Below are 13,982 nucleotides of genomic sequence, written 5' to 3'. Positions count from 1 at the left end.
AAAGTTGTGGACGAGTTAAGACAAAACTTGGTCGATGAATTGGGTAGGTGACAAGAACAAGCCAATTCGATTTTGGTTAAGGTCGGGAAGCAGATCCGGCCTATCGATGGCGTACAAAATGTAAACTGTTCAGCCTGGTGGAGGTATGCGCTCTACCAAGTGCTGTCTTATTTTTATGCCTCCGCACCAAGGGTGCCTGGTTGTCCGTCCATCCGTTTGTCCGTCCGGATTTTCGTTCACGCGATAACTCACGAAGCAAATTGTAGAATTTCATCAAACTTGGTAAAAGAAGGTAAAGCAAGACGGGGCAATTACGTGATTATATTTTGGGTCAGATGTGATAAAGGTCAAGGGTCAAAGGTCAAGGTCGAACTCTGAAATTTTACTGTTTACGCCCTAACTCAAGAAATATTGGACAGAATTTCATCAAACTTGGAACAAAGGTAAAGTTAGACAGGGCAATTAACTGATTAGATTTTGGGCCAGATATGATAAAGGTAAAGGGTCAAATATGTCAATGCTCAAGTGTTTGTTCAGGAGAGCGGAGGCATACCCGTCGACTGCGTGCAGTCGAATTATTCTAGTTTTTTTCTGTTTTTTCACTCAATCAGAAGAAAGGGTGGCTATCAATTATTATCTTACTGCCAGGGTGATAATCGTCTTTTTGACAAGTATTTGGTTAATGGTTAGGCTTTTCCATGCTCATAGTGTTGTTGTTGTAGTAGTAAGCCTGGTGTTGGAGCAGTGGTTAGGGCAGCGGCTTGGGATCCAAGAGGTCCTGAGTTCAAGCCCCGTTGAGCCACTGAATTAATACACCAGGGGGTTGACTCAGCCTGTCATCCTTCCGAGGTCGGCGAAATGAGTACCAGTGTACTGGGCCGGTGTATACCCCGGTTAAAATAGGTGTACCATATCCCTGTGTCGTAAGAGGCGACCAGGGTTGTGTCAGGAAGGGCATCCGACGTAAAACCTATGCCAAATCACTATGCGGATCATACGGATGATCCGCTGTGGCGACCCCTAACGGGAGCAGCCGAAAGAAGAAGAAATGTTGTTGTAGTAGTAGTAGTGGTAGTCGTGGTGGTGTTGGTATAAGATTTACATGATTGTTTTAATTTCTGCAGGAAGATTAACAATTATTTGTGTGCTTTGACAGTGGTTCACTGGTTTTATATATATATATGTCTCTTTGCGGACTCAGGAATTGGTGAATGGAGGAGCATTGGTTAGTCTGTGCAATTGCTATAATGAGACCCCACTGGACAAGGCCAAGCTGCATCTGCAGCGTCTGCTGAAAGGTAAAAACCTGGACATCGACAAAGACAAATGCACAGAGTTTTCCAATTCCGTCGAGCCTCTGTCTTCTCGATGTACAGTTGCTTGTTCTTTTTCCTATTTCTTTTGCTTATGGTTTCCCAATTTTTTTTTTCCAAGGTCACTCAGGATCCCCTCCAAGTCCCACTACCCACCTCCCCTTCACTGCCACCCCCAACAATGAAAAACATAAGCAACAATGTCCCGGTACAACAAACACATTGTATGTTTGGTGTAACAAACAGCAATTATAGTGACCCATCACATTATAACAGACAATTAACACTGGTATTTTTTTTTTGCTTTTGATGTACCATACTCTTTACAGAGTGTTGGTGCTGCCGAAGCAGTTCATTCGCAAGGGTTACACGAGGTGGTTTGCCATTGTCGACCCAAAGTTTTTTGTTTGTACTCTAACCTTTTAAATCCTGAGCATCAAGCAAGGAAGCAGCACATATCTTTTTTTTTTTTTAATTAAGTCTTTGGTCGGCCAGGGTTTTGAACCACCGACCTCCCAGACTCAGAGCGGACGATCAAACCATGATGCCACCAAGTCTGGTAACACTGGTATAATGAAGAACAAAAAAAGATAAATCAAGCCAGCATGGAGAAGTGTCGCCGGGGCAGCGGGGTGAACCTCAACACTTCAAAGGAACAATCTTCCTCCCAGACTTCAGGCACAACAAGATGTTGTGTTGCTCGTCAGATGCTTCTTTATCCCAATTTGGAAGTGGGAAAGTGAAATCATTTCGTTTCTTCCAGCCGTGGCAGAAAGTCACCTCTCGTACATCGAGCGAGGGAATGGGATGATATGTGACCCATACCAACACGCATTCTATCCGTGTGTGCTATCACAGTACCTGTCATATTTTGCCTCGATCTCCAAGATGTTTCACCAAATGAGTTTGATTATGCATCAGACAAAGGTCGTCGTACATAAATGCGCGATAACGTGTTTTATCTCGTGCTCTGAAGGAAGGACCTTTATTAAAATGTAGCATTCGTAAACATAAGCCGTTTTCTTCTTTTTTTTAATGACCTTCGCCACCAAAGGTGTAGGAGGTTATGTTTTCACCCCCTCTCTGTCTGCTTGTTTGTCTGTCTGTCTGTTTGTGTGCAGGACATCTCAAAAAGTTGTGGACGGATCCACATGAAACTTGGTGGACAGGTTGGGTGTGTGACCATGACGAACTGATTCCATTTTGGTGAAGATCCCAAATCTGGATCTGGATATGAGAATTATTTAATTTTTATTTATGTGATTCTTCACCACTGAGAGATTCGGCCAAAAACAATGTACGGCATGAGATTTCAAAAATGTATTGGGCCCGATATGTTCTCGTGGACCAGGCATTACGTGGCAGAGGCATGCGCTCCACCGAGTGCCCTTCCAGTTAAAGATGTTAACTGGATAACCGAATTGGCATATCCTGTTCATTTGGATGCCGCCTGTGCATTCCAAGGTGAAAGCAAACTCTGCGTGGTTGTTGACTTGTGTTTTGCATGGAAGAAGTTCAAACCAAGGTTCTAACATTTAAGCTTGGAGGAAATTCACGGGTCTGAATTTAAGAAAATAGGTTGCACTTTTCTCAATGGAAAGAGTTCGTTGTTGTGGCTTGGTGGGAAGCACAGCTCTCGGCGAGCTTGAGTTGGCACGTGACGAGAGAATTGGCGAAGTGACGGTCACAGTTGGAAACCCACAAAGCCCCGAGGCGACAAACTCGGAGAGGCTCACTGAGCTACATACAAACAGGGTGTGGAGGATTGCATTGCGGAGGATCATGTTGCAGTCTTTGATATTATGCGAGTGTGAATAACCATCACAATCCCACTCACCTGGAGATGCTCATCGCTGGCCCCTTGAACCTGTGTGCTCCTTCCTTGGAAGGCAAGCTTTGGCAGTGTTGTGGGAATTTAAATCCTGACACTCGTTAATTAAGGGTGATGCCATATTGTCATTCCACACCACCTCTTGACCCAACGACATTTGTGTTTTATTAAACTCCTAAAAGAAGGATTTCCCACTGGTCTGTCAGGGAACATGGCCAATAATGATACATTATGGTTCAACTTAAATATGATCGTTATTTATTTATTTATTTATTTATTTATTTATTTATTTGTTTATTTCCCTCTGTTTTTATTTTATTTTATTTTTTTTCAAAAGGTTTACTGCAGGATGCTTTCTTTTATATCATAATAGATTGCATTATTTACAGAAAGAGCAAGTACCATGGGACAAGATCTTGCGCAAATCCCATACCGTGAATCGTCCTGGAAAGGAACGATGCGAACCCGGCCACGTAAGGATATAATGATTTGCTGTTCGCTCGTATATCTTTCTTTGGGTCTCTTGTTTATTTTCAATACTACAATTCACTCTTTCTTTTTAACATCACTCTATCCTAATATTCTGTTTGAAATGTCTTTCTTTATTCCCTCACCTCCAATAAGTGTTCCGTTGGTGCATCACACCTTTTCCCAACGCCTTCTTTTTGTGTTGCTTGATTTTTTTTTTTTTTCCCCACAATGTGCTCCTGCCATTAACTACTGTCCAATCTCAGTTATTCCTTATTCCGTTCTTCCCCAACACCAAAACTTCTTTTTACCCATCTCAAACTCACCCACCTATTCCTCAGGCAATGGAACCCTGAACAAACAATCTGGCTTTGATGTAAACCAGTTGATCGACCCCAAACTCGCCAATAGAAACCACTCTGGCCAGGTAAGTTGCGGCGCTCGACACTCCATTACCGACTGTGGTTGCTAACCTTTTAGGTTGTGTTGATGTTGTTGTCCAGATGATGGAGTAGTGCTGTACATTCCTACACCATGTTGTGCTGTGCAGTTGTTAAAGGCCATGTGGCAAGGAAGTGAAGTGGCCGTAAAAATTCTTCATGTCCGGGATTTCAGCAGCAGAAAGAAAAGGGACTTCCTGGAGGAGCACCCACGTCTACGGTAACATCCAACGGCACTATCAGCAGCAGTACTTTCATGAGCAGCTTGATCCACAAGCAGCAGTTATAACCTCTTTGTCAGCCATTCATGTAAGAGCAGAAGGGCATTTCTGCAAAGATTATGGAGAACTTTATCTCATTGTCTTCCATTCGGGGCATTCCATGTCAAGTGTACACACCCTCCCGACACTAATACCTCATTTTCTCCCCATGTGTTGGTCATTCATTCACTTGGGTGAAAAAACTCAAAATTCCAACGTTTAGACCTGTGGACCATCGGGGCCCATTTTAGGAGCCCCCCAAATTTGGGCGCCCCCGGCTGCCCCACAGTCTTCCAGAGGCCGTATTACAGGTTGTAGTGGTCCGATTTGGCTGATCTTGGTATCAAAATGCTCCTAAGAGCGAGATCTTTCGAATTGTGTAAAGTAAAATCACTCCGAAACAGTAATTCAAAAAGTTATAGTTTGGGGTGCCCTTTGACCTCGGGCCCCCGTTCCCCAGCCAAACCGATGCTCCCGATTTTTTTTTTCGTGTGAGAATACCTCTTCATATACTCCAACACCTCAGCATAAATGAAAATTGGATCTCAATGGGTTCAAGTGTGATGATGGTTTTATTGTTCGGGGACTCGGGTGCTGGACACACAATACGCCACAATACATAGCACAATATTTGAACACAAGATTTCCAAGACACGATATCAGTATATTGTACATAATTTTTCCACATGCACATGCAGGAACTGGAAGCGATACTCGTACGAGTAAGAGTTTTTCCTAGCATATTATAGTCAAGATTTTTTGCCAACCAATGTTTTATTTGACATCTGTGTTTCTTTTTTACTGATCGTGTCGGTTCTACCTGTAGCAGTTTTTGGTTCTACGGTAATAAGTATATCAGAAATGTCTAAAATGCAGTGATCTTAAATGTCAGGAAAAATAAACTATTTGTGGGCCTGTTTGGATGAAGAAAATTCACTTTCACTTCATGAGTGTCCTGAAAGACTTCCATGATGCAGGCAAGCCACCATTTTCCATCATAGTGCACTGTGACATAACCTGAGAGTTTCTCGTTAAAAGTTGGTGTAGATTTTGAAATAGCTGACTCGATACGGTGATCCTCGCTAAGGCTGAATTTGCGAAACTTGAAGATCAGTTTCAGAAATAGGGATGAAAGCATTAAGTTTTTGAGTTCCAGCTATGGTTTTGGCCGTTTTTAACCTTTCTTCCAGATTTCGTTCTTCCTCGTCATACGCCTCTTGGGTCCCGTAACCAAACTTCATTTCATTCAAACCATTTTCATCAAAGGTGAAAAGATCTTTTGGAGAAATAATTTGACTGTCGTAAGGTCTACGCAGGCTCTCACGTGTTGCTTCTTGTTTGACTGTACCTCCCTCGCCATCTGAAGGGCCCTTGCCATGACTTCTGGCAAAAAAATGCCATTATGCATCAATACCATACTCTGATTTGTGACGACAGGTTTATGAAGGCTTTGCAATTCTTGTATTGGCCAGCGCAACCGTCTGAGAAATAGAAAAGGTTCTTTACATTTCCAAAGCTAGATTTCAAGTGTTCAATGAGCATTCTTTGGAAGAGGTGGACTGAGACAACGTCGTGAGTGTTGCATTCTGATATAATCGTGAACGAATCGTGGTTTAATTTGCCATCGTCCGATTTGAAATAGTAAACCCAGGGGTGAATTGTCGCTTGAGAGCAGTTCCAATGGAATCCTTGGGCCACATCCTGTACGACAAACGAATAGTTAGTTCTCTGAGAAGTCTCCAATAATGACAAATTCTCCTTCACCGATTTCGTCTTTCTTATTTTTCAGAAACTGAGATTGGGCCTTGGCAATGAAGTCGTGTCTCACTAATTTCACCGCACGTTCACAGAATTGATTAATGCATTCTTCCAAAGGCAGGACCATGGAGCTCAGTTCAGATCTGTCGGAGGATGTCCACCATTTAAACTGAATTTCATCAATATCCTCCAGTTCATAAGCACTCAGTAGCTCGGTTTTGAAGTCTTCAATTGATGGGCAACTTTCACAAGTTCTGAAATAACATGCTGGTTGTGCTGGGTTACAAACTATGCATGCTATCACATGATGATAGCTCGGAAGTTCGGCTATCTGTGGCATTTTGGAACCAAACATCATGAGTTTCACATTTTGATGTATCGTACATGCACATACACTGTGTGTACCGCCTGAACCGGCCAGGACACACTCCGAGGGACGGAGCTTGGCGAACTTCGCGAATCCAACTTTCAAGCCAGGGTTCTTCTCTTTGAATTTCTGAAACAGTTCCTTGAGATTGTTTAGTACCAGGCGCTTTTGAATTTTGTCTTTTCCATGTTCATTCCTGACCACCACACAGTCCTTTTTTCCCAGCATTATTCGGCTGACTTCATCACTTCGGTAAAATTTGATTACGGCAGATTTCACGTCGTCGGGCAATATTTTACCCTGTTTGGGATTTGGAGACGATAGCATACCATTTTATTTCTCTACATTTTTGGCTTGCACAGCCATTCTTTGGGAGCAACTGAATTCACTCATCATCCCTCTGATGCTCATATTCCTAGCAAATATTGTCAGTATACATATTTGCTCTGAACGGCTCGAAACAACGTATTTTTCGTTCAGGCTTTTGATCACCTCTGGCATGCAGTTTTCATCACATTTTCACGCTGTATTTTGTGTTTTCTCCGCAGTGCTTGGTCCAGCAACTAGTTCTAATTTCTTTCGCACAGAATCTTCCACTTTCATTCGCCTTTCAGGAACGTACCCTGGGTTCCTTTCTGCCTTTCGTTTGTCGAATGGGCTTTCGCCTATCGTCGATAACGACTGGTACTAGTATGAGTACTGGAATAGGTCAACTTCTGCTTCTCACTCAAAAACCTCCTCGTCCTCATCTGTCGAAAGAGATTCTGCAATGCCTTCGATAGTACCTTCTGATGATAATTTTGAACTGGTCGAAGACGATTCTTCAATACGCTCTGGTGACAACTGAGTTTTTTTTCTGCACAAAGTACAAAGTCTGTCATATTTTTTCACCTTTGAAGAAAATTTCATCAACATATCATTTGACACATTGCGAAGATCTTTTCGTTGTTTCGTTTTATGGCAGCTGAACGGATCGCAACAGTATTTTCGGAACTCCTTTCTATCTTCAGTTGCCATGCTTACTGCAAAATATGCAAAAACTGAGATTAGGCCATTTATAACTTAATTCGATGGTGGTTATAGAAAAAATGTACACTTAAAAATCAATAGACACAATCAGCAGAATAATTTTTCGCAAATGATGCAATATATATATATATATATATATATATATATATATATATATATATATATATATATATATATATATATATATATATATATACATATAGTTCAGAGATGATGATTGTCAATTTCAGACATAAAGTCGCCTGCCAGCAGGTGACATCATTGGAACGATGACGGCAAACGTTGCCCAATGTCGAATCAAGAATTAGTGATATGTGGACCCTGAACAATAAAACCATCATCACACTTGAACCCATTGAGATCCCATATTAATTTATGCTGAGGTGTTGGAGTATATGAAGGGGTATTCTCACACGAAAAAATCGGGATCATCGGTTTGGCTGGGGGGCGGGGGCCCAAGGTCAAAAGGCGCCACAAACTATAACTTTTTGAATTACTGTTTCGGAGTGATTTTACTTTACGTGATTCGATAGATCTCGCTTTTACGAGCATTTTGATACCAAGATCAGCCAAATCGGACCACTACAACCTGTGATATTGCCACTGGAAGATTGTGGGTCAACCGGGGGCGCACAAATTGGGGGGGGGGCCCTAATATGGGCCCACAGGTCTGAAAATTGACACAATGTTTTACCGTGGATACAAACTCTTGCACAAAAAAAAAAAGTGGAATCTGAGATGATGTGTCAAAATTTCGCTGAAAATGTGTACACTTGACATGGAACGCCCCATTCCTCTTCTCTCCCATTAATCCATTTTATAGATGTACCTACCTTTATGAATTCACTGTAACTTGTACACAAATCACACAAAAATTACAGAGGTAGGACAAGCCCAAAAAGTTACGGAAACTTGATCATGCAGCAACAATAAATTGACGTCAGCTTTGATCACTGGTTATGAATAATCACACGGTAGTTTCAGTGTGGCTTTTCTGTTAGCTTTCATCAACCCGACTCTTCACTCCAATAGTGTGACGTGCATGGCTGCATTGCCGACTTCACTATGCTGAGTTGACTTTACGAAAACTGTCTTGTAAATGCAGATGCATAGGTCCTTCCTTCCCCTCATCTCAAACCTACCTCCTCTTGGCTCTTCTGCACTTTCCCAGCCCCTTGTTTTCACCAGTCGTGCCTCCATCCTTGTGGCCTTTGTTCCTACCTCTACAACCTGCACGAGACTTACCCCCATGACCTGCGCTCCCAACCTTACACTCCCTTCACTCCACTACCTATCCCTCCACTACAATCCCATGCACCCAGCCATACATTGCTAACCCTTCATCTCCTCCACGAACATCTGAGGCTTGCACTCCAATCTCATGGATCTCTCCCAAAAGATTGCTGCCTCATCTCCAGATGTTACCTAACAGAAACTTTTCTTTCACAGAATGTCTTGGATTCCATCATCTCCCTTCCTAGTTTTTTTATATTTTTTTATTTTTATTTTTTGTAGCATTTCGACGGATCCAATGCTGTGCTTTTGGCAACATTGTAGTTGATATCAGAAGCTTCCTTTCCCATAGTCTCTGCCCTGTTGTGTCCTCCGTAATCCAAATGTAACATCTCTGCATCTGCAAAGCTCATTAGCATTGTGTTTCCGTGCTAAGAAATACCAGAATTTGGCATCAGACCCACCTGAAGTCTGAACATACAGGTTTTTATATGCCCGATATATATATATATATATATATATATATATATATATATATATATATATATATATTATATATCGGGGCGTATTATGTGATACCGTCGTCTGTCCGTCCGTCCGTCCATCCGTTCCTGTCCGCACTCGACCTCCCAAAGTTTTCAACTTTCACGTTTCATATTTGGTACATAGGTACAGACTGTGGAGACGGTATGTCGCGACATACGTTCGTCATCTAAAGTGGTTGCCATGGCAACCAGGATGCTGTTTTCCATGTCGTAGCACAATTCTGTATATCCCTTCTTGTTTTTTTTTGTCATACACAAAAACTTATTTGGAAGTTGGTTAAGTATCTCTGATGCATACTTGCATTCCGTTCCTTCATTCTTGAAGGACAGGATCATGGTGGACGTTGCTCATTCTCAGGCTGACTACCTTAACTCCGTTAAGAGCCAGCGTCTGTCATTCCTGTACCCATCCTTCAAGCTCTCACTGAAAACATCCAACAGCATGTGAACTTTCATCCTGCCAGGGTAGAGAAAGTCCCAAGCTCTCTTTACACCTCTACCACGACTGCTGATGTTGTACCAGTACCTCAGACTAAACTGCTCATCGAGCTTGTTAACTCCGACTTCTCTGCTCTTTTCCAGGTCAATTTCTGAGGCACGTCTGTCTGCCTGCCTGCATGATGAAAAATAGTAAGATAAGTGCTAAAACTGGCCCGCTTAAATCCAAACTAGTCTGCTTTATCCCGATTGGAAGCAAAGTGATGGAGTCAATAACTGCAGCAGATTTCAAGACCCATCCTTTCTCGAACTCGTTGATCTGTAATCATTAGTTTGTTTTTTGCCCAGGTCATTCCACCACAGATATGCTGCTTATACTATGTCAGCAATGTATGGATGCCCTCAACCTCAAATAGAGGTCAGGTCCATCTCATTGGACATCCCCCTTGCTTTTGATTCTGCCTGACACCCTGCCCTGATTTCTAAATACTGTCAGCTAATGGTATTGTAGCATCAACAGCTCAACTAGCGTCGAGCTCGTTGCGGCGGGAAGTTAAAATCGCACAATGTACTGAAGAGTTTAAACTCCTGTGGAGACGTTCAGAATTGTTGCGGACTACGCGCGTGCGCTTTGTGAGGAGAAACACGAAAACCTTAAAGATTTTGTTAAAACCAACGGGTTTATTTCCCGAAACCAAAGATGACCAGGGGATGGCGATCGTGACTGAGGAGATGATGGTGGGTAGAGGTAGGGAAGAAGAGGGGGGGAGAGACACTGAATCAATAATAAATAATTATATACAATGAGGTTAAAAACGAATCTGAAGAAACTAAGGTGCCTCACTCTGGTCTCAATCACAGATGGGGAAGGGACAAAACCGGGGGACTCAGCTCTGGTAGTAGCGGGGGGGGGGGGGTTGTATGGTCTCGGAGCAGACGATGAAGAGGGATGAGGGCAACGATGGGCAGCAGGTAGCGGACAGATGAAAAAGCACAGGACAGGGTGAAAGCAGGTGTAATGGGACGATCCTCTCCTCTGTTCTCTTGCACACTCTTTTCCTCCCTCGAGTTGGCTCTCTCAGCCCTCGTTCTCCTCAACAGTCTTTTCTCACTCTTTCTCTCCGTCATGTTCTCTGTTCTCCTCAGACTAACCGCTCTCTTGTTCGCTCCTCCCTCTTCTCTCCGGGCAACGCTCCACCCCTGGAAGGTGATCTGAGCTCTGCCCCTTGCGTCAATAGCTCCACCCCCCCTTCCCTCTCTTTCCAAGTCTCCCGGCACTCTCAGTCGAGGTTTACATCGGGGTTTCTACATACAATTACTATACCATCATCCCTAATTAATTATTACCATGTACCACCCCCTTTCTGATGCACATACAAATAAGACATTACATATGCTGACGTGTCCCTACTTATTACATCGACATTGGCTGACTACCCGTCCACGGACCATGCTACTCCATACATTCCTATCTGCTTTTAGGTGATATCTAACCCCCACACAAACCTAACAGTATTGAGGCTTCCCTCTTAAATTGGCTACCAGATTATTTGTCCACTTTCAAGCAGTGCGTTGCTTTGGATGGAAAATCTGCCCCTTGATGTATTCTTTTACAGGTTTCCCTCGAGGACCAATCTGGGACCAATCTTGTTTTTTTTAAATGTTAATCAATGACTTGCTTTATTCACGGGAAATCCATTATGTCCGTTTTGCAGATGACTCCAATGTGCAGGATTGTTCTGCATGCTTCCATCTGGCAGGCTGTATCAGCCGATGTTCTTTGCCGGTCTGGATGAAATAAGCAACAGGTCATCTACCTGGAACATATTTAGTTCAAGAAAATTTCGTATTCTGTACTCACTTTCTCTCTCCTTAAGGGTTGCCAGGCAAATCCCCCAATTTATTTGATGTAATTAGATAGCCTCTGGGAGAGGTACAATCTCTGGAGTTCCTGAGCATCACTGTCAGCTATATCCTTTCTCTTGGGCAGATCGTATCTCAAAGCTGCCCGCCACCTCGGAATACTCCACAGAGCTAAGTCCTTGCTCTGTTTTACTCAGCTTATAAGTGTCCCAAGTCATCATTCAAAGTCTGATGGAATATGGATCCTTACTCTGGACTGATGTTGCTGCTTTCCATATTGGACCGCTTGAGGCCCTGGAATCTCACGTCTGGAAGCTGAGACTCAGGGTTTGATTCTTGCTCACTGTAGGCAGATTTTTCAGGCCTTGCCATTTTAAAATTGGCTAGATTCTGGTCTTATTCCTCCTGCCTTCTTACTGCTCTACCCAGACCCAATCCCTCCAGGTCATACTCATTCTGATAGAAACCCTTTACGTCCGACCCTCTCCGAGTTTAAACTTAACTCTCACCTCCATTATTTCATCCCACTCCATTTCTTGCCTGTAGAACTGTCTCCATGAGACAGTTGTCTCAAGCTCTCCCCGACAGGATTTTAAGCCTCCTCCCCTATATCCACCTCATGTTCCCTCCCGTTTCCACGACTGAGCTTTACCGCATTTGCTAAGACCCCACATTCCCACCTTCTCCTGCATTTCCTCTCATTGTGTGATGAATCTGTGTTTTTTTTTTTTTGTTGTTCCTCTGTTTTCCCTTTGTCTCATTATGTCTGTTAATCCAGTACAGTGCCCCCATATTGTTCTGCTTTTCAATAAGCTTCAGCAGCTGTATAAAGCAAACAAAAAGATGGCAAAAAAAAACCCAACCCATTACTCATCGTAGTCGTACCACGGTAAGTAAAATTGCATGTTGAGGTCAATTGCGGAAGTCGGTGCAGTGAGATGATGGTGAGAAAACGTTTGTACGAAGAAGTAGGACTCTGCCGGATGATTAAGAGCACAGAACTGAATTGGGCCATTAAACGATGGACTATCATGCAACTACTACTAGTACTATTTATTTAACGGAACCGATTACTCGCACCTCGTGGAGTCGGCCGAGGAACTTTGTTTTTTTGGCCGAAATCTTTCTTTCACAAACTGGCTGGCCAGGCCTTAACTGAGCGTGCAATAACTTGCGTAGTCTTCACGACGGACATTATGGGATCGTTAACGTCCACCAACTAATGCGAGCAGACAAGATGCAGTTTAACGTCCACCCTCGGGACAGCACTCATTCATGCGTCGTCCGACATGCGAAACAACACGATGGCAGTTTATTTGCTGGGCTTAGATTCTAACCCAGGCTGCACAGCTCAGAAACGAGTGCGCATGCCTCGAGGCTGTCCTGCCAGCATGCAAGATCGTGCTTCCAGCGGGTCCGCATTACTGTCGGGATTCATTTTGGGATCATCAGGTTCGTACTTATGGTATGGTGCAAGTGCTGAGTTGACGTCACGGACATTTTTCTTTCGTAATGCTTCTCCCATTTTATTCACCCTTGCCTGTGTTACCTGAAGAGGCATTCAGTGCATGCATTGGGCTGATAGGATGGCCGAGAGGTACGCTCACTCTCCTCTGAGCTGTCGAGCCTGGGTTTGAATCCCGACCCAGCTAGAAACTGCCATCCTGATGTTTCACAGGCAGGGGGATTCATCAATGTGTGTGCCGCCCCTCGGATGGACGTTAAGTGGGGAACCCATCGACCAGCATTTTCTGGTGGACGTTAAAGATCCCACGGTGTCCTCCACAAGGAATAGATGAGCTATCGCAGGCACAATGGACAAATTCCAAATTCTTGCTGCATGAGACCCGACATTCCCACCTTCTCCTGCAGTTCTTCCTCTCATTGTATGGTGAATCTGTTTTTTGTTGTTCCTCCAGCTGTTTTCCCTTTGTCTCATTATGTCTGTTAATGCAGTGCCCCCGTGTTGTTCTGCTTTTCAATAAGCTTCAACAGCTGGATAAAACAAACAAAAAGATGGCAAAAAACCCATTAGTCGTCATCGTCGTACATTGCAGTCCTTCATAAACAGCAGAGGGCGTTGCATCAGGGGCAGAGCCGTACCCTCAGCCACCTGTCGGATGCAAAGTTATGCTATCTCACAGCCTTGTGCTGCATATTATGAGGATTATTTATTATTATTATTTTTTTAACATTTATGACGTATTACATTAACAATATGGAATAATGAATTGTAAGATCTTGTTTCTCTTTTACTTGTTTGCATCGATTCAACTTGTGTATTGTTATCCAAACGTCTTGTTGTCTCCTTCTATTATCCCCGGCACATATCATCAAAGGAAATATGACTGTGTACCTCAACTTTTAGTTGATTAGCATTTTGTTGAGCTGCTACAATAGAAATCATATCATACCCCGTGGGGAGTTGATGACATAT

General features: G+C 43.2%; 1 protein-coding gene across 5 annotated transcripts in view; it reads left to right on the top strand.

Annotated features, from left to right (window-relative positions):
- The window catches only part of ILK (integrin linked kinase), an 85,659-nt gene that overhangs the window by 57,315 nt on the left and 14,362 nt on the right, over positions 1 to 13,982 (top strand). For all 5 annotated transcript variants that reach the window (XM_085884964.1, XM_085884960.1, XM_085884961.1 and 2 more), the window contains 4 exons: positions 1,202 to 1,298; positions 3,534 to 3,617; positions 3,954 to 4,039; positions 4,163 to 4,272. In XM_085884964.1, the coding sequence (XP_085741090.1) occupies positions 1,202 to 1,298; positions 3,534 to 3,617; positions 3,954 to 4,039; positions 4,163 to 4,272 (377 nt within the window). The remainder of the gene's footprint in view (positions 1 to 1,201; positions 1,299 to 3,533; positions 3,618 to 3,953; positions 4,040 to 4,162; positions 4,273 to 13,982) is intronic.

Source organism: Eptatretus burgeri, chromosome 6 (assembly GCF_056783735.1).
Source record: "Eptatretus burgeri isolate ZD-2024b chromosome 6, Ebu_testis_v1, whole genome shotgun sequence".
In the NCBI taxonomy this organism is placed as follows: Eukaryota; Metazoa; Chordata; class Myxini; order Myxiniformes; family Myxinidae; genus Eptatretus; species Eptatretus burgeri.
This window is presented reverse-complemented; position numbering and strand designations above follow the sequence as displayed.